The 26,563-nt window shown below is 35.0% G+C and overlaps 3 protein-coding genes across 4 annotated transcripts in view; all 3 read right to left on the bottom strand.

Moving 5' to 3' along the window:
• The window catches only part of LOC136820351 (NADH-quinone oxidoreductase subunit B-like), a 201,439-nt gene that overhangs the window by 76,744 nt on the left and 98,132 nt on the right, over positions 1-26,563 (bottom strand). The gene's annotated exons all lie outside the window — the stretch shown is intronic.
• LOC136820356 (transducin-like enhancer protein 4) lies at positions 1,406-17,489 on the bottom strand. Of its 2 annotated transcripts, none has more exons than XM_067076542.1 (17): positions 17,413-17,489; positions 16,577-16,615; positions 15,908-16,011; positions 15,001-15,058; positions 13,954-13,998; positions 12,934-12,996; positions 9,080-9,154; positions 8,354-8,762; positions 7,502-7,644; positions 7,001-7,258; positions 5,853-5,994; positions 5,492-5,520; positions 4,704-5,024; positions 3,827-4,142; positions 3,174-3,297; positions 2,670-2,850; positions 1,406-1,887 (listed from the first exon to the last, which is right to left on the bottom strand). In XM_067076542.1, exons 1-17 carry the CDS (start codon positions 17,455-17,457, stop codon positions 1,780-1,782), a joined length of 2,460 nt encoding a protein of 819 aa, XP_066932643.1. In that variant the 5' UTR covers positions 17,458-17,489; the 3' UTR covers positions 1,406-1,779. The 2 variants fall into 2 exon arrangements, with proteins under 2 accessions (XP_066932643.1, XP_066932642.1); XM_067076541.1 differs by having other exon boundaries at positions 14,995-15,058.
• The window catches only part of LOC136820369 (nonsense-mediated mRNA decay factor SMG5-like), a 31,205-nt gene continuing 26,224 nt past the window's right edge, over positions 21,583-26,563 (bottom strand). Inside the window, exon 18 of the mRNA XM_067076555.1 lies at positions 21,583-21,903. Within this exon, the coding sequence (XP_066932656.1) occupies positions 21,876-21,903 (28 nt within the window). The 3' untranslated portion in view covers positions 21,583-21,875. The remainder of the gene's footprint in view (positions 21,904-26,563) is intronic.

Consider the following 26,563-nt stretch of genomic DNA (forward strand, 5'->3'; position numbering starts at 1 on the left):
GGCTTTGTACTGAAAATTGACTTCATCATAATTTGCTTCACAAAGTGTCCAAACCTTTTCGATTCGATTGCGGTTTTTTTCTGATGGTTCTAGGACAACGAAGAAAGAAACGACGTCAAATTTTCGTTATGTCATGTCATGTTTATTAAAACCATCATTCACCGCGTGCGTGTGGTGTGATGTAACAGATCTCTAGTTCCCAGTCTCCTAACAAAAAAAAGAACAAGAATTTCTAATAACTGGAGAAAATAATGAAAAAAACTAACTTAATATTTACAAACCTATGTTATCATGCGCATGCGCATATTCAAAAAATAAGTCAAAACTCTAGACTGTGAAGACAACATGCAAAAGATCAAACCAAAATTGTTCGATTCTTGATATGCATCAAGATGACGTCATATTTTTTTAACGGAAGCACTCGAAAAAAGCCGGTTTTCGGCCTCCGTGTTTCTATTTTTAGTAACAGAGAGAGGTCAAATCCCGGATTTTTTTCGGGTGTTTCCGCTAGAAAAATGACTTACGCATATCAAGAATAGGGGCATAATATAGCAACTTGTTTGTGCATTGTCTCCGGAATAAGATGTATGCATAATACATATCAACTCGCAACATCAAGGTCATAAGTACTATAGCTTAAGCTTTTTTAGGGTCAGCGACCAGGGACAAGAAATATTCATCGAGTTCTTGAGAAATTCGAGTTATCAAATCTTAATTCGTTTTTATCTTAAATCCGATACCGTAAAAAGACACTTCTAGTCCATTAAAGTTTTGTCGAAAAATGTTATAAAAGGTGTAGCAAGGAAAAAGAAGTTACTAACATTCTCGGACCCATACCTCTATCTGTCACTAAATATCTATATAGGATAGACAGGTAGATACAGTTTACTCTCTCAAACTTTTGTCGCTTCAGCTGGAAAGTGGTATAAAATTCTTCCCGTAACTCTTAAATTTTTATAGTTCGAAAAAGATTTTGTCCCTTGAAAAATCGAATTAGAGAGTCAACTGTCAACAAATCGCGGAAACCTTACATCACCAGTTCATTTATAAAAACGCCTGTCGCTTATTTTGGTGCTTTAATCAGATTTATTTCATGAAGTATTTTATATAAATTTGCTTGTATGGGGCCAAGAGCTCAGTCTCGAAAAGTTTGCCTTGAGTTTGCGACCAGCCCAAACAAGAAACTACAAAGCATTAAATTGCTTTTAAGAATTAGATAGCAAAGTGTTAAAAAATATTCACAAAGATAGATGATGATGGTGAAAAAACAACAAAAATATCGAATCGAACAAACTGATGAAAAAAAATGATGGCGACCAACTATTGGTCAATAAAAAACGTTTTTCAGTCTCTGATTGAATGATTTTTAACTACGTACTCCAGTTTCACCCAATCAAAACAACTCTTCTAAAAAACAGTATTCGTGTAACATGTGTCATTGTCTCTGTTCATTCCGTCTATCACGGTCAATTTAAAAATCCCAACCGCACACAGCATTCCGTCATTATTATTTTTCATACTTCGGATATGTAAACATTATGCTATCTTTCCGGATATTCAACAGTAACATGCGAAAATCCATTTCAGGTTTAATAACAAGAAACTCCAAAGTTCGAATCTTCTTTCTGTTAAACTCCAACTTCTTTCGTACTTCGGCAATTGGGAAAGACCAAAACAACAAGCTCCAATAACACCCTTCCACAACACGGGTTAAGGGGTAGTTTCGAAGTATGACCAACTTCTTCTCATTTTTCTCTTCCGCCCTCTACCACCACCTCATCAATAAATGACTTCATAAAGTGTTGCTTTTTTATCACCAGATCCAGTGACAATGTATTTATCGTCCACTGAAATATCACAACTTAGCACTGAAGACGATTCTTTAGACTGTAAGAAGGAAAAAGAGACGAAAGATTACGTAATTGAATAACAGTGAGATAAATAGAACCGCAAAGTACAGTTGATGCTCTCTAATTCGATTTTCAAGGGGAATAGGGAGCGCATCGAATAGTAGAATGTCGTTTATGAGAGTTTCTTGTTGACGGGGACTTTAAATTTCATCGAATAACGGAGCGTATCGAATAGTAGAACGTCGAATAAGAGAGCGTCAACTGTACTCAAGAAAATTCGAGCGAAATATCAAGAAATGAAGAAATGAACAACTAACTTGCAATTACTACACGGCGTTTCACACTGACGTTATCTTAATTGAAATGAAATTGCCTGAAAATTGCGCCAGCATAAAACACTGTTTATAAATAATTGTATTTTAATTCATTCAATTCTCAATATTTTTGAAAAAAGCTACACAACGATGGACACCATTTGTTACCTAATAATCGAGTCAACGTGAATAAATCAGGCGCCTTCCTTTGAATAAAAACATTTAATCAATTTGAATCTTACGAATCAAGGTTACAATCTCAAGAGGCTAGTGACCTTTAATCATCTTACTGTTTTTAAGTTGACAAAGCTGCAACAATACTGAGGTTAAGTAAATCGGTAAAATAACGACGACGAACGAAAGTTTAACAGGCTAGTGAGTTTCAACCAAACAAATTTCGTATTTTCACTAGCCTATTAAATTTTTCGTCCGTTGTCGTGATTATCCTGGTATGCTTAACCTCAGTAATAACCATTGCTGAGTATATATTATCTAAAAAGCTTACCTGGAAGATACTAGCTCCATACGGTGTTCGCCAGGCGTTCAATAAATTATCCTTTCCAGTACTGATAAACCATTTACCACTGGTGGCGTATTTGAGAGAAAGTACACAACTATCGTGAAGGTGAAGTTGATATTTGTCTGGTTTGTTGACGTGAAGTACTTCAACGTGACTGCTTTCCATTCTACGTGAAAGAAAGGTGACAGTGGGTTAAGAATCAACTGCGGGGTTAAAGATTTTGTTTTTAAGACTGATATCATTTGCTTACTCATCAATTTTAACTTACAAGCTTTTTCGCATTGAATTTACACGGATGTGGAGCAAGATTGGTCAGAAAGAGGAAAGGAAGAAATCTTTTTGTTTATATCAGCATAATATAACAATAGGCAGACACTGTCCTGATATGAAATATGTGCCTGATATGAAACGGAAACACTTATGTAAAAAAAATATATTTAGGTAGAATCTGATTTTCGCCTTCTAAAATTTAAATTCTGGGTCACTCACCCGACAGCCAGCCAATCACCAGTGGGACAGTAACCGAGTGAAAAGATTTGTGATTGAAAGTTGTGTTGTTGTAATTGTACACCTTGACGGAGATCCCAAGATCGAACTGTGTTATCAAGCCCACCTGGAAATGGAAGAAAATAATTAAATTAAATTATTTTGAAAGAGGTATTTTAATAATCTGCCTGGTCACTCGTAAGAGTATGCTGACGCTCTCTAATTCGATTTTCAACTGGAGTTGGATTTCTAATTGGAATCGGATTTTCAATTAGAATCGGATTTTCAACTGGAATCGGATTTTCAATTAGAATCGGATTTTCAACTGGAATCGGATTTTCAATTGGAATCGGATTTTCTTCCAATGAGGGAGGAGCGCATCGAATAGTAGAGCGTCGTTTAGGAGAATTTGATTTGACTTTCAATCTTTATCGAATAATGGATCGTATCGAATTAAAGAGCGTCAACTGTAACATATACTCGATAAGGCGTAGTAACTGAAGACAAAGCGTATGGTAACTGAAAACAAAATTGATTGCTTATATTCTGTGTACCGTATTAGCTAATCAGCGCTCTGATTGATAAAAAAGTTGAGCAGGATCTTGGAAAGTAAGGCGAGCAAGGTTTAATGATTGATCATTAGGATTGAATCTTACCCGTCCATAGCTTGGTCCCGTCCGGTGAAATATCGATGCAACTGGCGCCGTCCGTATGTCCTTGGAACTGTTGGACGATTGTTTGATTGTGGAGATCCAACACTGCAATGTTTCCATCACTACAACAACTGAAACATACTTTGGAATCCGGGCTAATGGCTAAAGCGTAACAGGCTGGTGCGTTCGAGTTGAGTTCGGCTTTGATGCGAGGCGTAGACGCTGCTAGATCCCATATCGTAACAACGCTTGCTTCTCCGCCTACGATCAGCGTGCGGCCGTCCGGTAGAAGTTTGCAAGAACGGATGTATATGTCTCGCTAAATTGAAGAGAATAAAGTTGAGAGATTAGGTTTGGGAGTTAGTACAGCTTACTTCATGATAATATATCGGACTATTGAAAGTTTAAAAACTATTCATGATAAAATGAAACTTTGGCTCACCGACCTTAGCCGTATAAGAGATTAATGAAACACTTTGCTAAATAGAGGCTACCAGTCCTGTAAACGTATAAAAGGTTCACAATATTGGCCTTTTTAAGAATACGGAATGCTATCTATAATGAGAATGAAATAAGTTTTTTAATTCATATTTGGTAATAGTCTGTAAGGTGTGAAGCTGTCTGTAATGTTTTTTAAAGAAATACAAATATTAAATTGAGAATGAAAAGTTATTGACAATGAGTACAGTCAACAATAGCCTAGAAATCTAAGCTAGTTTGATTCAGTCACCAATATTCGGCGCAAAGGCGCAAACTTAAAATCAGTAAATATAAAAAATCTTTAAAGCACCGAAAACGCTATATTGCCAAAAACCGTGTGCCCTAGCCTTGTGAATACAGGCTTAGTTGACAATACGAAAAAGAAACATTTTTTACTTACTAAGCATTCGAGGGTAGATACCGGTTTGGTGATTGTTGATTGGTTGAGCGCTTGATTGATGTCCCACACTTTCACACAACCTTTACCGCCCGTGTAAACATGTCTAGTAGGGTTGCTCACTGTCACTGCACATACCACTTCTCCATGGTTTAACGTACTAAGTTGTCGAGCGTGTCGAGGGATAGACGGGCCGAGAAGTGCGTCTGGCGGGAAAGGGACCGGTTGTAGTTGGCCGTCACCGGACATGTGAAAAGAGTAGGCCGGTTTACCGCTTGGGATACCGAAACTAGGCAGCATTCCGCGTGTTCCTTCGAATACAGGCTAAAAATGGAAAATATGTTATAGTTAACTCTCGTCAACAATTCTCGTCGGACAATTTTATTTGAGAGAACCACAGAGGTTTTTTGTGCCTAGAGACTGCTCTATAAAATTCCAGAAGAGAGAGGATGAATCTCAATCTGTAAGAAAGTCTAGAGATCTTAGAAACAATACGGGACGACAATGAACCTAATTTTTTTACCGGAAAATTCGGTATCTTTAATGATCTAAAAGGATCTTCATGTTGAGGTAAACTATATGCCCTTATGTACAAAGGAAAAATCAATAGAGGGGGTGAACAGTCGGACCTTCGAGCTATTATTATGACTTGAATGCATATATTTCAGACAGTGCTCACGACAACCAAACGAGCAATGCATGAATCTGTCCAAAATCAATAATTTCAAATATATCGATCCCTAAAGACTTTTATTGAGTATCAGTTGAAGAGTTTTATGACATATGCTTACCATGCCTGGTCTTGAGTTGTAATGTAAACCTGAGAATAGAAGAGAAAGATTTTAAAATAAGAGTTGTTAATTATCTAAAAGGTTGGTGTAAATAATGCGGAAGCCAAAAGTCAAAAATTCGAATTCGTCTTAACTAATGAATGGATTCAGAGACTAAAAAACCCGATCAAATATGATTTTCAAATTACAGAAAGAAAGCAAGTTTCCGACCGCAGTAGAGGTCGATCCGATCGATTCAATCTTTAGCTTCTACCCGAAGGTAGGGTGGACAATACTCCTTTCCTTGGAGTTTGAATACTGATATTCGAATTAGAGACATCTTGCCCGTACTCCGAATGAGGATGAAAAAAGAGAAACTTACTATCACGCCCTTCGCTGGCGGCTGATGAGCTATGGGGCGGCATGAAAGGCAGATATGATGATCCTGGACCATTGCGAATGGGTGAAACTTTAGCAACGGGTGATTGGTGACCTGGGCTGCTGGATGCTTTCGAATCTAGAGGCTAAAAATGAAATTAAATTCACAAATTTTAGCAACAAAATGACATGGAGCTACTCTACGTGATGGTATCATTGCGATTTGATGACTAAATACAGTTGACGCTCTCTAATTCGATTTTCAAGGGGATCGGATTTTCATCGAATACGGGAGCGTATGGAATAGTAGGAAGTCTCCCTTATCCGATAAACACGAGGTAAATATCGAATTATAGAGCTGAGAAAGAAAAATATAAGCGAGACTCGATTGGTTTGAACGCGAATCAGGACAAATGTCTAAGTTCTTGCTGAAACCCTAACTTCTTCGGAAGAAAACTTTCGATATTTGCCTGTTTTGAAAAGTTTTGAGGAATCGAATTTCGAAATTATAATTCAAACGCAAAAAAACGAAAATTTGAATTTCGAACTCCGTCCTAAAGGCCTTTTTACACGCTAAAAATCGAATAAGAGAGCGAAAAACGTCCAAGGGACTTTAAATTTTCATCGAAAACGGGAGCTTATCGAATAATAGAATGTCGAATAGTAGAGCGTAGTTTATGTGAGTTTCTTAAGGAAATTTGACGGTGACTTTCAATTTGATCGAAAACGGGAGCTTATCGAATAGTAGAACGTCGAATTAGAGAATGTCCACTGTATAAACAAAGATAAGTGGTAACAGTAATTAGGGAGCGCATAATTCAAAGATTCGCACAAATTAATGTACAGTAGAATCTTGATTATTCGAAGCTTCATTGAGGATCAGAATTGGTCTACTGTAACAGAAAATCATTACACACTGGTAAAAAATAAAGCCTTTTTTAGCGTGTTCTTTTTAAGAGAATGAGAGCTATTCATGATACTCATGGCGTAATTTTTCATACGGAAGTACCCAAAATAGCCCAGGCGTTTTCTACTAGTTTTATTGTTTAACTTCAAAATGATTGACAAAGACCCGGCCTTTTTTGGGTGTTTCCGTATAAAACATTACGTCATGAATATCATGATTTTTTTCAAAATAACTGAAAATCTTACTTTGTGTTTTCCGATATACGGTACAGGAGATTTACCGCGTTCACGCTCAAGTTCCGCTCTTTCCCTTTCACGCGCGTCCCTTGGTTCACGGTCACGAGCCTCACGTGATTCACGTTCGCGTTCGTGTTGCGTGCGATCGACACTGTCACGGCCGCTTGGTTCTTTTTTGATCTTCTTGTCAACGGAACTACTTCGGGGCGGAGAAGCTTCACCGTTGGCAAGGCGTTTACGGGCGGCGTTGGCGGGAGATGAACGATCCTTAAAAAGGTAATATCAAAATTAAAACCATATTCAATTTGCGACGAAGAATCACAAAATACATGAAGAAGAATAACTCGAGAAGACGTTTTGTTTTATTGCGTTCGTTACTGAGAACGCGCAACTCGTACTTGATGTTTATTTCTTATATCGTTTGCCTTGAAACTACCGCTACCACAGATTCTTTACCCTTGAAAGTAAAATCCAATGTTATGATTTATTAGAAGGGATAAGGGAACAAACCTCGTTGGTATCATCTACGACAAGTTCTCCATCGCTTTTCTCATGGTCACTCTCCTCTTTATCTTCTTTCTTCTTTTTCGGTGCCGTCGCATTTGCCGTTCCACCGGCAACCGAAGGAGGGTTTGTTGCGCTGCTGTTGCTACCTATCAAAAGGGTAAAGAATCGAAATGGGAAAATGATTTCAGGCGATAAACATTTAAACCCTTTATAGGGAAAGAAAAGAAATACAAAAAGAAATATTTTACTAGATTTAGCTTACTTAAGCTTCTGCTTATCGTCTATCAAAGAAAAAGTTTCTATTTAGGTATGTGATTCAGACTATGGCTTACTAGAGTTGGTTAGCGATGCGATTATAGAGCTCGATGATTTCGGAGCTCTTGCCATCCGTATGAAAAGTATAGAAATAGGTAAGCAAAAAGAGACTGAAGAAATTTGGCGAAACGCGAACCTGGGTTTAAATTTTAAAAACAATCAATTTATAGAAGTGTATTTCTCAGGTCTATTGACCTCTATGAAACAATCTTACATCTTTACAATTTATGGATCTTATCATTCCATTCGTTTGTCAATTCTATTATGGAGTTTTACAGCTACTGGGCCTCTAACCCACTCTTCTTACAATCATGTTGTTACCGTCGTAAATTTCTTTAAATAGAGTTTAGTCCTAGGACTACCTCTCACTTTCCATATATGACTCTTGTCTTTTTTTTTCAAGCGATATAGTTCACCATCTTCAAGCTTATGAAAATACAAGGTAATATAAGAAATACAAGAATTGAAGATTGTAATAACACCAAAATATATTGATTGTTTTAAAGTTTAAATTTGAAATGGCTTCAAACAATAACATACCTGGGTTGCTACCACTATTTGAGGGTTTCAGTCCCGGTAAGTTGGGTTGTGAATTGCTCAGATCGCGTTTCTCATAACCCAACATTTTACGGTTATGGTAATCTTCTGACGCACCACGTCCGTCGTCGCTACCGTGGGAGGAATGGCTGTCCGTTGTGTTACGCGCGTACAGAGAAGTCGGACCGCGCGGTGGAAGCGGGGATTCGCGTAGACCCTCTCGCTCCCGCTCTCTGTCTCGATCTTTTTCATCCTTAACTGGTAGATGTTGAGCAGACGAAAGAGCGTTTGATAGAGCTAAAAGACCAGATGATGAGCTGGGTGGGAGATGGGGCGGTGGAAGACCGGAAGGGTGTGGAAGACTGACACCGGGCGGATGAGTATGCGGTAATCCTTGTGAGTGAAGTTGTTGCTAAACATAAGGAAAAAGAAAATTTTAAATTTGATGAAATAAAACGACTGGCGAGCTTATTAACACTAAAACATATGAAAGCCTTTTGGATTTCCTTTCTTGACTGAGAGAACTGAAGATTTTCTCGCATTCAAAAGTCTCATCGTCGCAAGTCGCTATCAAAACGTCGAAAATATAGTCTGAACTTTATGACTAACTTGACGAAGAAATATGTAACCAAATACCCAGATACCCAGAGGATATTGGCGGAAACAGGGATGTCTATTTTCAAATAAAACGAAAGATTTTCAACAAATTTTGAACTAACAAAAACTTACACCGATGATAGCGTTAAGTTCAGACATGGTTACTTGTTTCGCACGATCGATTGCTTGCATGACTTGTTGTTGGTGCTGTGGATAAAAAAAAGTGAAATTATTAAAAAATGAAATACAGTGGAGTCTTCAAATACAGTAAAATCTTTATTACTCGAACATCTGTAACTTTGCAAACTTTCTGGCCCCTTCTTCTAACAATGCCTCATTAACCCTCGGTGCCTTTGAAATTATTTAAAGCCTCCTCTGTTTACGAACAAGCGATAGATAAAGACCAGGCATCCTAAAACTTCCAAGTTCCAGACCATGAGTTTATAACATGATATCATTAGAAGGGTGAAATAACGCCCCACCACCCTTTCCCACCCTTAAAATTATTGCAGCTAAGGTAAGGTAATAAAAACTCCATGGAGATCATCTTCCAAATTCAATCAGGACAAAAACAAACATTAGTTTTGGAACTTTCACCAGAAAATAAATAAAGCGAAAATAAACAACTAAACGAAAGAGAGATTGAGAAAAACAAATACGATTTTTGAATTTCAGAAAATTACCATAGAAATTAGATTTCAAATAATTAGTCAATACGAGAGAAGTTGAAAAACTAATATTTGGATATTTCGGTGGTTGCGACAATATTTAGCCTCGAATTGTAATGTCTTGAAATTACATTTGATAAATGTTGATTGTTTATTAAGAGATCTTTTAAATTGGTTAAGAAAGGTTCCCCCTATTTGAAAAAGTCTGCGCTGCAGTTCCTACAGTCAAGCGAGGCTCGTGGTAGCCCTCTCGAAACCCCTTGATGACGTAAAGAGAGAATGCTATCGGTGATAGATAATGAAATTTGGTGTCAGTTTACATGGACGTCCTTTCTAATGTTTACAAAAATCGTATTAGCTTTTATAAAAGTGAAATTCACTATCTTCCATTGGAATAAGGCCAATATAAACTGATTGCTTAAAAGCCTCAAAGGGGCTAGGGTAGAAACTTTTGGATGGGAAATAAGCTACTTAATTTCCCATCCAGGAAGCCCGCGCGTGGTTTTTACACAAACGACAGATTGAAAGTAAAATCCATCGTTAGACTTAAAAAAATGCAGTCCTCCAAAACAAAGGAACCGCTAGATACAATCCGTCGTCATGAATGCGACGCGTTCTAGGCGCGTCCTGGATGGGAAATAAGTGGCTTTACTTTTTCTTGCCTGGAAAAGGTTAGAGATTTTATTCTAGCCCTAAAGCCAATATGTTTTTCATGTGTTGTTAAATCACGTTAATGCCGCCATTATGGAAGCGAACGTTCGATTTGCGGATATATTGGCGGAAATCACCAAAAAGCTTCTATATGTTATATACAATTTTAAAAGAAGCACTAAAGTAGTTCTTGAAAACATCAATCCTCATCGACTGACTCTATTCTTATTACCGGGTGTTTTATCGACTGAGTGCTCTGACAAGAGTGGAGTAAAAATTTTGTTTGGATTTTGTAAAGTTTGTTCGAGGTTTTCCGACTCAAAATTACACAAATGTTGATTCTTAATGTCAATGCTCAATGTTAATTGCCAAAATGAAATAATTGATGAAGGGTCTGCAAAATGAATTTGATTAATTTCAAAGTGTGGTTTTGAATCTTTTAACCTGACGTTTTTGAAGATAATCTCATCATATCCTTATCAATTTATAATCTTCCTAAAATCAAAACAATAAATCGTCATCCTCATCAACAGATTTCTATTAGAACTGCACGTTTTTATAAGAACAAACTTTGTAAGAACATAAGGCTTCAATGGGCAAAATGCTAAGAACAAATGTTCTTTTTAAGGCTTTGGGGAATCTAAAACACCCAATTTCTTAGGAGAATGGATAAAAATACTCACAAAATGGAAAAAAATAAGAACATGTTTTGAACATTTTTAGGATTAGAACTAAAAAAGTTAGGAATATCCGAAGACTTTAAAATTTTTGGATGTTCTTATAAAAAAACGTGTTATGAAAAATATGAACATGTTTTGAACATTTTTAGGATTAGAACTAAAAAAGTTAGGAATATCCGAAGACTTTAAAATTTTTGGATGTTCTTATAAAAAGACGTGTTATGAAAAATATGTTTCTTCGATAAGAGAAAAAGATATTGTAACAGAACAGAAGAATCTTGTAATTGGATTTAGGTAACCAACAAAACATGTGGATTGATGAGATGATATATAAGAATAAGAATAAGATTTTTTATAAGAACAAAATGTTTGAAGCCTTTGCTGAAAGTATTTTTGTACAATTGCCAAACAAAGTCTGCAAAGCCTTAATAAAATGTTCATAAAGTTTATTTGCCTTGAAGCGTGCTCATATAATTTATGTACACAGTACTTTGTTTTTATACAAAAAATGTGTATGATGCCAGTGTGTCCTTTATTGACTGAAGGCAACCCAAGAAACTGCTTGTTTTAGAGTCTTTCTTAGAGATTTTTTTCACTTAAGGTTTTCGTATCCTTAAAAGGACCCCAAAAGGGGGAAATCCTGGCTATTAGAGTGTTAGGGTGTTAGAGGGATGAAATAATTGAGAAAGTTATCTATTGAATGCTTCGTTAAAAATTAAAAATCACGCCATTGAAAAATTCTCTTACAAAGCATAGCAATCAAGGAAAGAAACAATAACAAAAACATCAAGAGGGGGGACTAAACTCGAAGTAATAAACAAACCCTATTATGCAATTTTGAATATTATTTAGAAGTAACACGAGTATTATGTTATAACAGAGAATGATATTAGGGCTTGTAAGATGAGTATTATATTTTAAAGTTGAAATAGGAGGCTTTTATATCCTTTCAAACGTGTCAAAACATTAGGTTATTTAAGCGAATAACTGTCTCTTCAACATATCCAATTATGGTCATTGAGGGCTTGAAATGAAACGTCAAAGTTTTGTTTTCACTCCTTTTTGAACAGAGGGTGCTAGGCGAAAGATTGCCCTTTTACTTTGCAAAGTTCAACATGTTTTTTTTTTTAAAGAAAGATAATTTGCTGTGTTTTCAGTCAAAACAAACTGGATTTTTTTCACGAAACTTGCATTTTTAAGGCGTGGAATTTATATTTTTTTGATTTGGCAAGTCTTATTGTGACATTTAATGATTAGAGATAAATTAAATTGGAATTTTTTAAGCCTCCATTACAATAACTAGAAGAAGGAGATTAAAAGAAATGTCTGTTATAGCGAAATATTTATGAGTCGTCTTACTCAAAACATTTTAATATGAAATTCCCAACTTGAATGAGATATAGGCTAGGTTTGAGGTCAAAGAGGTATTATTTAACATTTTTTACACACTTTAGACCACAAAATGCTGCTACATAATCAATATTCTATTCACTTTACGTGGGTTTTTATTGTTTGGATTTTGTTTCATTGAATCGTGAATTCGATTTATCATTGTGGTTTTTTCAACAGTTGAATATCGAAAAAGAAAGTTTTCTGTTAAACGGAAAATAGCTTGTTTTGAAGGTTTCATAAATCAGCAAAAAGATCTTTATGATATTCGATTCATGGTTCGAAACAATGGACGACAACTTGTTAATATTTCAAAAACTTCAATATTACAATCTATCAATATATTGATAAATTGTGAAAAAGAGGTGGAACCCTTTTTGAAGAGTTCTCTGGTATACTCAAACTTATTATTCATAGTTCAATCCAAACCAAACAAATCTTGTTAGACAGAACAACATCATTGGTTATGAAGGCATCTTCATTTCGGGCCAAGCAAAGAACACCACCACATTGACTCCAAAAAAACAGAGACCTTAGAACAGCACCTATTTCTGAAAGGAGTATGGTCGAACAATCTAAGAGATAAATATAAGCTTACCTCTTGTGAAAGGAAGGGCAGTAATTGATTACAAATTGCATTCAACCGTTTGGCAATTTCAGTCTGAAAATCATAAAGAAAAAAGAAGAAAAATAATTGAATAATACAAAAATTGTCATGATGAATGGTGGTGAGGCGACCCGAAGGCTCCTTTTTCGATAGCTATCTGCCTGAAGGTAGGGGAGGGCGCCACTCTTTCTCCCTGGATTTCTCCACTTACCCTTGATCCTTCTCTTAGTTGCTGAGCATCAAGCAGAGAGGCATCAAGTACCATTTTGGGAATCTTTGGTATGACCCGGCTGAGGGTTGAACCCACAACCTTGCGAACCGTAGCCGGATGCTCTACCACTGTACTACGGTCACTTGTGTTATAATGAATGGGGCATTATAATAGTTTGTATAGTATGATGACATAAAGGCTGATTTGGTTAACCCGAGATTCAATACTCATATAGACATTACTCTTGTGGTTTTTGTCGAAAATTCATTGACCTACTTTCCCATCCTCCAACCATAAAATATTATGCAAAACATATTCAAACACAAGAGAGAAAATACACAAATCATAAATATAACCTTTCAAAGCTGAAATAAGTCATAAAACTCAGAAAAGTATTAAAAATGGAAAAAAAACTTGATCTACTGAGAAAACACCAAAGCTTTAAAATCATTAAACTTTAGCTATTTTTATGAAATGTGTGTGTATGTTACTAAATATAAAGACACACAGAAGCCACAAATCAAAACCAATAGCTTGATATCTGATATTGTTTCATGCACAGGACACATTGACACATGCAGACACAGACAAGATCGTGTACCATTGCAAAATTCCAGCACAACTTAAAAATCATACATTACAACTTAGCAATAAACAAATCAACAAATCACGTAGAATTAGGGTTAGGGTTAGGGTTAGGGTTAGGGTTAGGGTTAGGGTTAAAACCTTTTTATTTCCAGCAATTTGTGTCCACGAATAAAAAAAGGCAATTTGTATCCAGAGAAAGAAAGTTGTAATACCTGTTTATGCATCTCAACATTGAGGCCATATGACATTTCATAGTACTAGAAAAAAGAATTGTTGAAATTGATTCTAAATAAAACTATCCAGAAATCAAGGAGCATGCATGAAATCTTTTTACATTTGTGAACTTTAGGGTGGGTGTTAAGGTCTTAAAATGCTAAGCTATTGCATAGCAAAAAATAGTTAAATTCAGCCCTAAACGTGTTGATTTTTCTAATTTCCAAATAAACATTCATTGATTGAGGTCAAATATATATTATTGTCTCATACTAAGCTTTGGGGGAGTTTTTTAGTTGATTTTAATTACTTTGTGCAGCATCATAATGTAAATAATGGTGCATTTGATGAACTTTTTAATAAAGTGTAAGATACTTGGTGTCATTGGGTAAATATTAATCTTGTTTTTCTTGATTATATTGCTTTGTTTATACAATGGCATCACTTCTCAAGAGAGGGTGGGAAGAGAGTTTGAAGTAATAAAAGTGTGACAAAAAAGAGATGTTTCTTGTCAAAGAGATCTCGAATGACTATCAAAGCCAATTTTGTTGTCAGCCTTTTTTTTCTAAATTGTTTTCAAATATTGCTTGAGACAATACAAATCTTTCAAATCCCTACTCGTTTCAATAATGCAATAATACACGAAATGAAATATGTGACATAAGTGATTGGATCATGGATGAGAAAAAGTAATTTAAAGGGGATGCCAGCATTCCTGTGTTAACAATTCAGTGAAAGAGATTACAAAAAAACACGTGTCGATTGGCAAGGGATAGATCATCAAAGGGATGAAAATATAGCTAATTTGTTGATGATAGGATGATCACAAAAAAGTCACACAAGGCTGAGAAACCTCTATTACACTTCAGTTCCTTTTCACATTAAAATGTCATGTCAAGTTTATTACCATTTATCATATTATAATCAGCAATAGCCTTAATTTAATCACTTTGTTTTTTTACTTTCCTTTTTTATTCTTAACATAATGAGGCACAAACAAAAATAAGAAAACAAACAAATGGAATTGGGTTGTTACCAACCATTACATAGGCTCGCTGCATGTCAGTCTTGTCTGATGCAAGCTTCTCAATTTCCAACTTTAAGCTACAAAAAAAGCACAAAATATAATATTAACATTGTGCAAATATTTAAAATTATTTCTCTAATATTTCTCAACTTGATATGTAACTTATATCATAAACTCAATACTCTACAAAATGTAAAGTTTTGAAAATATTGTAATTAATGATGGTGGCATTGCAAATAAAGTTTTTTTAGTCCATGAATTGAGAATGGAGAATATTCTAAAGAATCTGATGAAGTAATTATTATGGGAAAAAGAGGGAAACATTTTAAATTCACAACTGTTGTTTAGTTAAAAAACTTTCAAGAGAAAAGAAGAAGGCAATGAAGTCTTTCTCAGACAGGAAGAGAAAAGGGAATTACAACTTTCTATAACCTAACTTCAATATTGATTTAGCATGAGCAAACTTTGTTTTCACAATTCCTATGCCACTATTTACCTGTCATATAAATTTAAACAGGATTTTTTGAAAGCTTCTGAAAAGAGAAGCAATGTCAATATTAGGTTTACAACTTATCAACCACCAAGAGAAAAGCATCACAACACAAAGAGAACTACTAAAGTAAACTTTCTATACTAATAACTCATAAAAAACTCTAGTTCAAAAGCCTTTTCTTTTCCACAAGGCAATGTGAAATTAAAATACATTACGTATAGAAGAGCCTATGAAAAATGATCAAGTGAAAAAAGAAAAATGTTTAATTTTTACAGAAAAATGTTTAATTTTTACAGAATTTGCTCCTTAAATATTTTTGAACTTAATGAAAATCATATTTGAAAACAATATTGTAAATCAATTGAAACCTAGAAATTTTCATATCGTGTCATTTGCTGCAAAAAATAATGATAATTTTAAGATTTGAATATACCTGTGTGTTTGGGCTTGAAGATAGCTGACTTCTTCTTTTATGCGATCGCAAGCTTCTGTAACTGAGAATTTTGGATATGGTTGACCACTGGGTTGACTTGGAGTCTGAAAAACAGAACAAAAGCTCAAATATAATATGACTGAAATGAAACACGCTTTAGACCATCATAACAAACATAAATTTTTCTGAAATATTTAGGTATATAATCAATGAACAAATAATGCAACACCGTTTTGTGACTTGAATATAATAATCATAGCTCCAAAAAAATGTTATTAGTGGCCCCGCTAGCGGACCTTTAATTCACGCAATCACGCTTCCACGAAACTTCCAGCATAAATCAAGCAAACTCCACGTTTGGAGTAAAGAGGCCCCTCAGTGGACCTTCAATTCACGCAATTAAGAAAAAATTTTCCCAAATTCATGCATTCACACATTCAAAAAATGAATTTTCACGTTCACGCAACTTTTTTCCAATTCACGCATTTTTTTTTCAATTTTCACGCATTCACCCAAGTGAAAAACCCATTCACGCAATCACGCAGACAGCTGGGGGCCCATTAAAACAGCGAGAATAACAAAATTATAAATATTGCTTGAGTTGGGCTAGTGTTTTTTAGTTATATAACATGACATCACCATTAATTAGGAGATGTATTAGATCCTCACCTTTTGTCTTTCGTCTCCCATGTTCCATTTTCCGAAGTTCTATAAAAATTCAATTCAAAAAATAGTTTGAGAGGTAACTCTACTTCATCCTAATTAAGATTTTTGGCAGGATAACGAAAATTGCCCAAATTTGTTCATCGTACAAAAATAGTGAAAAGTAGACTGAATCAGGCTTTTTTCTCTGCTTGCTTAAGCTAAGAAGTTTCAATTCGTGATTCTGTCAATTTTTTTGAACAATTTGATCAAGTCAAGATTTTAAACATGGTGCATGACTTGGGCTGTTTTTCACTATTTTTACTTGATGGGCAAATTTTGGCGCGTTGTGCGATGGTGCGGATGAGAGCTAAAATTTGGTATGGTTGAGAGTGCAGCTTAGAGCTTCGTACTTTGTGGAAATTGGATATCAAAATATTCAGAATTGCCATAAGATACTCAAATCTTACATTTTAATCAGTGTTAAATTCAAAGTAGAAATTTTTTTTGAAGCTTTCAAAAATGTTCTTATTTTCACCATTTTGTGAGTATTTTTATCCATTTTAGAGTCCGTGAAGCCTTAAAGTATTCTTAAGTTGTCCTTAACATTTTGGCCATCGAAGCCTTGTGAGCCTTATGTGTAGATTACTGTGAAAGGTCCTAAATCCATGAAAGCTTTAAAGACGACAAGCACAACTGACGATGGAAAAAATAAAACAAATCTCAAAAAACTTAAGGCGCTTCCTAAGTCAAGGAGTAATTTTTCTCTGTTAGATACAATATCCTAGAGTTTGATTTTTCTGTTGTCAACAACCTTAAAAAAATAGATATTTTGGCATGTTGGCAAAATTAAAGCTTCTTACAGCATGTCTTCCTTGAGGATACATAGTGTGGCCGTTCTGGTACATCAAATAATTTTTATATTAAATATTTTTAAATCCTAAAAAATAAAAACAACACCAGATATAACCCTGTAAGAAAATAAAAGCTTTTAAGTTAAGTTCTGAACTTGAGCATCCCAACTTTCCCCTGATGTTTCTTCATGTCAAAAAGATAAAGTGAAATGATACTTTGCTAACGTACTAGGAAGAAAGGGTGCAAAGCCATCAAATAAGTATAAAATGTTTTAATTCCTCCAAGAAAGAAGGAGTCGTCCATATTTACAGATTAAAAATTCTAAACCAAACGTTCATCAACAAGCAAAAATCCCATGTTTTTGAGATTCCTCCCTTTACCATTTTGAAATTTTAGCAAAATAAATACAGACTGACAAACCTTCTCACTCAAGAAAATCACAAAATTATAGCATAAACAGAAGCTGTATATTTGGACTATACAGTATTTTTACTTCTCACAACTTTCGACACACACAACACACACACAGCCTTCCCTTTCGAATCAAACCTATTATGAAGCAAAGTTATATTCACAAACCACTTTCAATGTCGGCACGCGGTTCGTGTAGAACTTTCAACTAATTCATATTTGTTTTTGACCAAATATGGTCATTGTTTATGGAGATTACTATTTTAGAACCAATCCGTAAATCGTATAAGCGAAAATATTTTCTACCCCACGTGAAAAAAAAATCGAAAATTTTAATAAGCCAATGAGATTCCGAGAACCACACGTTGGAAAAGAGATTTTAATAAAAATGTTTATTAACAAAGCCGATATTAAACAAAATACTTTCTATATGTCAATTTTCATAGTAGGGCTATAGAAGAATTTTTTATTAGTTTATTTAGAATAAAAAGATCTAAGAATAATGCTTTGATCCTTTTATAAGTTGGTGTTTTTTATTGAAAGTTGTCAAAGAAAAATACCCACGACCCGCCGAGCAAGGCCGACTACATTTCGAATGAACGCGTCTCATAGTGACGTAATGCAATAAAAAGTAGAAAATAGTAGGAGATTTCTCCTCCTTGCTTATACAATTTTGAAGTGAAACTTTCCAAACACATTTAAAACCAATTTGGGCGCCGAAAAATTCTTTCCCTCACTTTAATTAATTGACTTTTGTCTATTTCTTACTACTTTGCCCCTTATAATTGCTTGATATTTAGTAATTCGAGGCTCAGCAGTGTTCTTATAAAAAAGTGTATCCGGAGCCAAAGTTCGAAAATCGATCCTTAGAGAGAGCAAACGATTTTGTCACCCATAAAGAGAATATTTTATTTGAGGTAGTCGATTTTTAGGTTTTCGTGATTTTGGAAACCTTCAAGAGACTCAATTTCTTTTTAATGATTCTTGTACCCCTTTGAGTCTTTGAGGGACTTTCGAGGGTGTAAAAAGCGACCTTTGTGGCTCGCACATACCCAGCACCCATCTTGCCAAAGTATCCCCCCAGGGTACATATGTAGAAATTACCCGGAAATTCCTAGAAATTATGACACCTATCTTGAAAATGAAAATGAAAAAAATCAAGATTTTTCCTACTGATTTGAAAATCATGAAATTGAATCTTTAAGAATATTTGAACCTTGCTTATTCAGATTTTTCGTATCTGTCTTGGATAAAAATTTACAGCACTGAAGTTTTTCACTTTTGCTGTATCATTTTTGGCCGTTCTAGACCTACTTCAAAGGGCTGAAAACTTGGGGCCTTATTTCCTGTAGTCTTATAACCAGGTCCAACTTCAAGGTCGGTCCCTAACGAACTAAAAATCTGTCGAAATTGTTTTTACTAATTTTACACGAAATGGCTTCCCTAACCCTAAGATCAGTCATGTTGTGATTTAATTCGGGATACAATTTAAGACTTGAAGCTATACTACAAGTCTATCAGAACAAAATTATCGAGGAAGGTTGTTGTTTTTTAAAACATTGATAAGTCTTTCTTACTACATAACAAATTAAAGTGAGAGAATTAATTACAACCTTTTGACAACCCTAAACTCATTTGAAAAGATCTTACAGAGAGAATGGTCGAACTCTTAATCCTTAATAGTGAAGAAGCAGGATCAATTTTGATTTTATAATAACTGTTTTTCTGAAAATTAGAAAATGCAGGGTTTGTGGGGCTGATGCAAGAAAATACCCAATTGAAATTATATTATGTCGAAGGCTTTTGGATACTTCCAGGGTAATTTTGCTGTGCAGATGTTTCCATTAAGAAACATTAAAAACAAGGTTGAGAGGACTGCTAGGTTAATGGGTTACACGCAGTTTTTTATGAGTACGTCAAAACTTTTCGAAAAGCTTTTTGGATTTTCTTAAACTTTTGAGTTTCAACAAGCCTAAAGTATTCTTAAAACATTTTGTGACATTTGTTTTTGTGAGTTTTTTTGTGCAACTCTATAAGTAATTAGGTCTTTGAGAGTCCTCAAAGCCTTAAAATGTTCTTAAATTTAGGTCATCAAAGCCTTATGCTCTAATATAGTATGTTCTTATAAAAAAACAAAAACGTGTATTATATTTTGACGGCTTCAAATATTTGGTGTTAAGTGAATGGCGACCTGCAAATTCACCATAAGGATTTCAGAACTGACCATTCAAGTCCTATTCCACTAGTTTACATTTGTTTACACAAAAATAACTAACCCGTTGTTAAAAATCATAATTTGTTTGGATTAAACATAAAAACAACAACAACATAATCAATGAAATCTTTAAACCCTAAAAAAATTAAAACATCAAAAATAACATAGTAGGAAATAAAGGGTTTTCACGTGCTCCAGTATTAATGTAAGAGTGTCAATATGATCAAATTGTAAAGCCCTTTATATTTCCAAATTTATGTCAACTTTGTTTACAACCTTGGTTTTTAAGGTCTTAATGAGTCCTTGAATGTTCTAACCCATCAAAATGACATTACTCTGCAACTTTTCAGATTTTCAAATATTCAACTATTTTATTATTTCAAATGCATGCCCTTGCCCCTACAAAGAAAAAAGGCCAATCTCTAGTTTTTATTCGGGCGGGGTCAAAAAACAGGGCGGCAGGGGTTGCGGCGCCTTAGACCCAGACCTACCGGTACAGGACCGAAAATCTCGAGCGATCTCATATGGTGTCATTGGCACTTAATGGGTTAAAGTATTTAAAATTCACTGAATTCACGAAATCTTCTGGCTTGGCGTTAATGTTTTTGTCAAAAGGTCATTTCTCAAATTATAATTTCAAAAGCAGGAAAAGTTGTTAGTATATTCCCTAAGAAAAAAATATAATAAAGAAAAAAAATAGTTGCCGACTAAATTTATTTTTCCATAACAAGGTAATAATTTTTGGTTATAAACAAAACCCCAAAAGGTGAAATTTTACGAAGGTAGGGAAATCGAAGATTCACTTAGCGGAAATTATTTTCCCTGTGTGAATTTCCGAAAAACCCACATAAATTTCCACATAGGGATTTATAAATTCCCACGACGTAAACTGAATAAAAAAAGAAATCCTGTATTTTAAAAGCGACAAGTCCATGTTTTTAAATTAAGATAATGTGACAGAAAAATTCCCTAAGTTGGGAAAAATTCCCTAAGTTGGGAAAAATTCACTCACATAGAGCAACGTGAGATAATAAAGTCGACATCAAATCTCCCTGGAACAAAAAGTCATTTTAAGGTGCCCAATGTTGACATCACAGAAAACTTCGATTGCTCCACGAACGACGAGATTGATCCAATAAACGAACACGAGACGATACGATTAACTCGATCCTAATTCGATTCGATAAAATCACCACTGAAACACCCGTATGAAATCAACGCCCCAGAGGCGCATTTTAAAGGAAGGGCGTCAAAAATAACAATAAACGGTTTTGATAGTGTAAAGGACAAACGATTCCAAAAAGGTTGTGGTAGATGGAAAATAGTACTGGAATGAGGTTCAAGATGAAGAGTAATTCTTGCTCCTTTTTCTCATTCAGTCTTGAAACACACAATCCTATCCCTGATAAGGATAAACCATGCTGTCAAACAGAAGAGAATCCAGTACCTGATTGTCCATTTGAGGGATGGTAATAAGATATTTTTTAATGCAATGCTATTGGTTGGTCGGCAATGAGCGCATGCGTACAACATACACCAATACTACTACAGCTCCTCAACAGATTTTTTTTTGCATTTCTTTTTTTTTGTTGAATATTTTCCAAATTTCCGTTAATTTTAAAATTCTTCTTATTCACTTCTCCTTCTTTATTCTTTCTTCTTCTTCTTCAATTTTTTTTTAATTCTTCTCATCATTAATTGTGTGTTCAACAAATTTAGCACAATCTTTTTTTTTACAACATTCCATTTTCTTTCAACAATAGTTGTCAACAACATCTCGTACAAGAGATTTCTTCAAATGTATGATACTTCAAGCTTTCTTCGCTTATCTCCTCTCCCGGTTTCTCACGGTGGCCCATTTCTCGTCGTCCACCTTTAAAAGAAATAAAATAAAAAATACTTGTTAGAAAAATATAATTTCGTTATACTGTAGCAAGTTCGACTATGTATCATTAGGCTGCGCACATCCTCGGAATTTATTTTGATATATCAAATCATATCAGAGGGGATGCGTGCAGCCTAGACTATATCATATAATATCAGTGAAATTGGATAGCTTGGGAATTTGACTTTTAAAATGATTCGAATAACCCAATACGGTATAAAGCATTCGGATATGTAGGATTCGGAGCCACTCATTTCCTGCATAAGTTGCGCGTCCCTCGTGGTTTGGAAGTATCATTTACTCCCACCAGAATTTGAAAAAATACGTAAAACGCGAAACAAAGAAAGTACTAGGATCCAATTAGTCTGAGTCACAGACCTCTACAAAACCCTAGATACTATAAGGAGCACGAATCCGTTAGTGGATGCCAGCAGCCTAGGATCCAATCTGTCAAACGAAAAGCGGCACAAATTTTACGGCTTCAATCTTTCTTGGGAAAGGTTCGCCTCTAGCCTTCGGCTTGAAAATCATTGGAATAACCTCAAATCTGTACATTTTTTTGACAATTGAAGCTTTTTAGAGTCCGTTCGCTTTAAGTGTGCACTCTTTGTTCGCTCACGTGGATAATGTCAGCGTAATTAGACATTGTTTAGGCTCTCGTTTAATTCAATTGGGGTTTCACAACAAGTTCACAACAAGAAAGTACACGTTTTCTTATAAGTACAAAATATAGAACATAAGGCTTCGGTGGCCAAAACTTTAAGAACAAGTTAACAACATTATAAGGCTTTGTAGACTTTAAAACACCCGATTTCTTAGGAAAATGGACAAAAATGTTCAAAAAGTGGCGAAAATAAGAACATCTTAAAAACGTTTTTAGGCTTAAAACTCAAAAAGTTAAGAACATCCGAAGGCTTCAAAATTTTTGGATATTCTTATAAAAAACGTGTAAAATATTCCTAAAGACTTAGAGTTCGGACAGACCCGTTAGCTAGTAGCAAGTCATAAGCACTGCTAGACAAAGCTAAATGAAAATTAAATTCTCACAGAAGGGAATCATAATCTATAAACGCTAAAACCACAAGAAGTTAAAATGAGATAAAAAAGTTATTTTGCTTATCGAAATTGAAAACAAACCACTAAAAGATAAAATAAAGACGAGATAGGGAGCAAAATAACGGTGAAGAAAGGAAATAGCTTCCCACACAAAACGATGATTTTAATGAGATTGTATAAAATAGTTTCACAATGACAAATTTTGGTTGGATGTCATATTCGTGAATGAGATGTAAGAGAACAAAATAACACGCTACTTTAAAATGAGTGACCGCTATTCAATCGTGGAACAAGATGACCGATATTGAAATGAACTATATGGTCTTTTTATAATTTTTTTTTGCAGAGAACATTTAAAGTTTAGAAAGTGGATACCGATCGAGAGGGGGTGACACTTAGACCATGTTCAGACGTTACGGTTCCGTTCCGAAATGGTTCCGAAACAAGTGTGAACGTCAAAATTGGAAAAGTCAAAAAAGAAGACGTTACAAATACAAAGCAGATCGAAACGGTTTCGCTCCACTATTTTTATCGGAACGGAACTGCTCCGTTTTCTTGCTCCGAAACGTTCCGAAACCAATATGAGCACTCTCGATCCGTAACGGAAACCATACCGGAGCGATACGAAACCGTCACGTGTGAACATGGTCTTAGCTGACGTTCTTTTAATTGTTTTATGGGGGTCACATCTAACCAACTCAGTTACCTACGAACTAAACGGAACAAAAAGCCGCCGGTAGTAAAGGATATACCTTATCGGCCCTTTTTACGCCGGCCCTATTTTAACGCCGGCCCCTTTTACGCCGGTCCTTATTCCGCCACAGCCTAATTTTAGGCATACGCCAATTAGGGCCGTAAATAGCTTGTAAAAATCACTATTCAGGCTTCAAAACAGTAAGTATTAACTAAAATTTACAATAAAATTTCATCTTTCAGTATTAAACTGTCGAAAATTCCATTGGAAATCATCGATTTTCGTCCTTTAAGCATGCCTAAAATCATTTAAATTGAGGAAAAATGTTAAAAAATCAACGCCGCTTTTAGGTCAAAATTTTGGTCCTTTTCACACCGGCCCTTATTACGCCACGAGCCCAAAAATAACGCCAGTAAGGGCCGATAAGGTATCTATATGCAAAACGAATCTGTTAGTGGCTGGTAGCATCCAAAACAGAACAAGGAACTTCTTCGAATCGAACAGATTAAGCCCAGCCCTATTTCGCAGGCGTCTTAAACCCCGATTGGTGTTTCCGTTAAAAAGACGACACGAGGTCCGTAAATTGTAAGAGTGTAAGCACTTAAGCGCATATGACACGAACGTTTTTTTTTCACATATTTTCAACAATCAAAAGAAGAGAGAAAACCACGAGAAAGAGAAGTTCAGTTTCCTGTATTTTATTGAATGTTGAAAGACCACAAAAACCACAACAAAATATGTCAGTCAGTCAGTGGATCAGTCAACTAGAGAAAAGTGTAAAAGTCTATCGAGAAATGTCACTGCTTGAGTAGATAGGAGTCGTTTATGACCCGTGTAATACAGTAATATGACTGTTATACGATAATACGATAATCGTAACAGGATAATATCAGTTTGTATAAAACTATATTTTGAGTAAACATGAGTCGTTTATAATCCGTGTAATACAGTAATATGACTGTTATACGATAATACGATAATTGTAACGGGATAATATAAGTTTGTATAAAACTGTAATTTGAGTAGTCAGGAGTTGTTTATAATCCGTGTAATACAGTAATATGACTGTTATACGATAATACGATAATTGTAACGTGATAATATCAGTCTGTATAAAACTACAATTTGCCCCGCTTTATCTGTTATTAGTCGTCTAGTATGCTAGAGTACTGCTCAAAGGACGGAAATTCATACATGATAGTTTTTGATTTGTGCAGAGATGAGCCATTGTTCTCCTTATAGACCAAAGAAACACAACTAATCGTAAGATTGAGAAACAGTACTCATAGATCTGGACTTTCATTCAATGGCTGACGTCACTAAAGCTTTTTTTACTTCAGGAGTGAAAGAACTTAGTCAAAATCTAAGTTCGATAGACCAATAAACTCGTATTTGCATACGATCTGATGGTTGCTATACCGTTGTAAAAACTTGTATATTGAAGGACAAATTATGACAAGACTCATAAAGTGTGATCCTGACAATGTCGAGTAAAGGCTCATGGAGAAGAGACTCGAGTAATTAGTAACAAAACAATACTGCGTGTAATATGATGAGATGGCACTGTCAGGAGTGGTTGTGGTGAAGGGTCACTATGACAACGACAGCAATAAAGTAAGGAAAGCTAGCATGTGGTTAACATAACCTGAGATTGGATTGACAATCGTTGGAAAGATAATTTCAAACGGTAAAGAAAGACGATTAAGAAATAGGACTCTCAAATACTCGAGGATTTTTCATATGAAGATCCCGCACCGATTTGAAAGCAACACGGTACGTCTCAGGAGCGTGACACGACAAACGAGGTGCCACGTTAACCATAAAAAAAACAAAAAATAACAAGTCATCAGGTTTCAAAAAAGAGGGGAAGTTAATTCCTCAAGATAGTGATCTTCAAACCTAACTCACGTGTTTGTGTAAATGATTTATTAGAAAACAACGGACGAATAAGTTATAAAGAAAGAAAAACAGAAAATTTTCACCTTCTCGTTTAACTGAGGTCACACGCAAAGTTAAAAAACACGCAAAACCTTGCAAGCTTAACGTTGTAAGAACATATCAGATCAGAAGGTACTACTACCTCAAAGGTGAAAAATATGAGTAAATTACAAAAACATAACAGGCTAGGCAAAGATGTATGACGATGTCTTAAACCAGTGTTGTTCTGTGATCTATTACATGTTTTTATAGAAACAAACTATATAAGAACATAGGGCTTCGATGACCAAAATATTGAGAACAAGTTAAGAACATTTTAAGGCTTTGCGAACTCTGAAAAACCCGATTCTTCAGAAATTACACAGTAAAAACTGTGAAATAGAAGAACATATTAAAGGTTTTGTTTTTACATAAGTGTTCCCGTTTCATATCAGACACATATTTCATATCGGGACAGTAAGCAAAAAATGTTTTTCTTTTCCTCTTTCCGACCAATCTTGCTTCACATCCGTGTCAATCCAATGCGAAAAAGCTTGTAAATTAAAAATGACGAGTAAGCAAACGATATCACTCTTATTTAAAATCTAAACCTTAAAGAACATTCTTAGGCTTAAAACTCAAAAAGTTAAGAACATCTGAAAGCTTCAAAAATGTTGGATACATCTGAAAGCTTCAAAAATGTTGGATGTTCTTAAAAAAAGAACGCTTAAAAGTGCTGTTCTTATTATTTAACTGTGGTTGGTTCGACAATTCTATATATACTTAGACTATGGTGTGTTGCCAGTCAGTGTGGTCGACAAAAGGACACTGATCACAATCAGTTCAAATGTTATCACTATCACATGCTTAACGACAACAAACAATAAAAGGAGATAGCGGTTATTGATTGGTCAATGATAAGGTCATAATAAGACAACCTTTTAACACATTACAAAAATGTGGAAATATTGTTTGATAGAA

This window comes from Clytia hemisphaerica, unplaced genomic scaffold (genome assembly GCF_902728285.1).
Source record: "Clytia hemisphaerica strain Z4C2 unplaced genomic scaffold, Clytia hemisphaerica genome assembly, whole genome shotgun sequence".
Taxonomy (NCBI): domain Eukaryota; kingdom Metazoa; phylum Cnidaria; class Hydrozoa; order Leptothecata; family Clytiidae; genus Clytia; species Clytia hemisphaerica.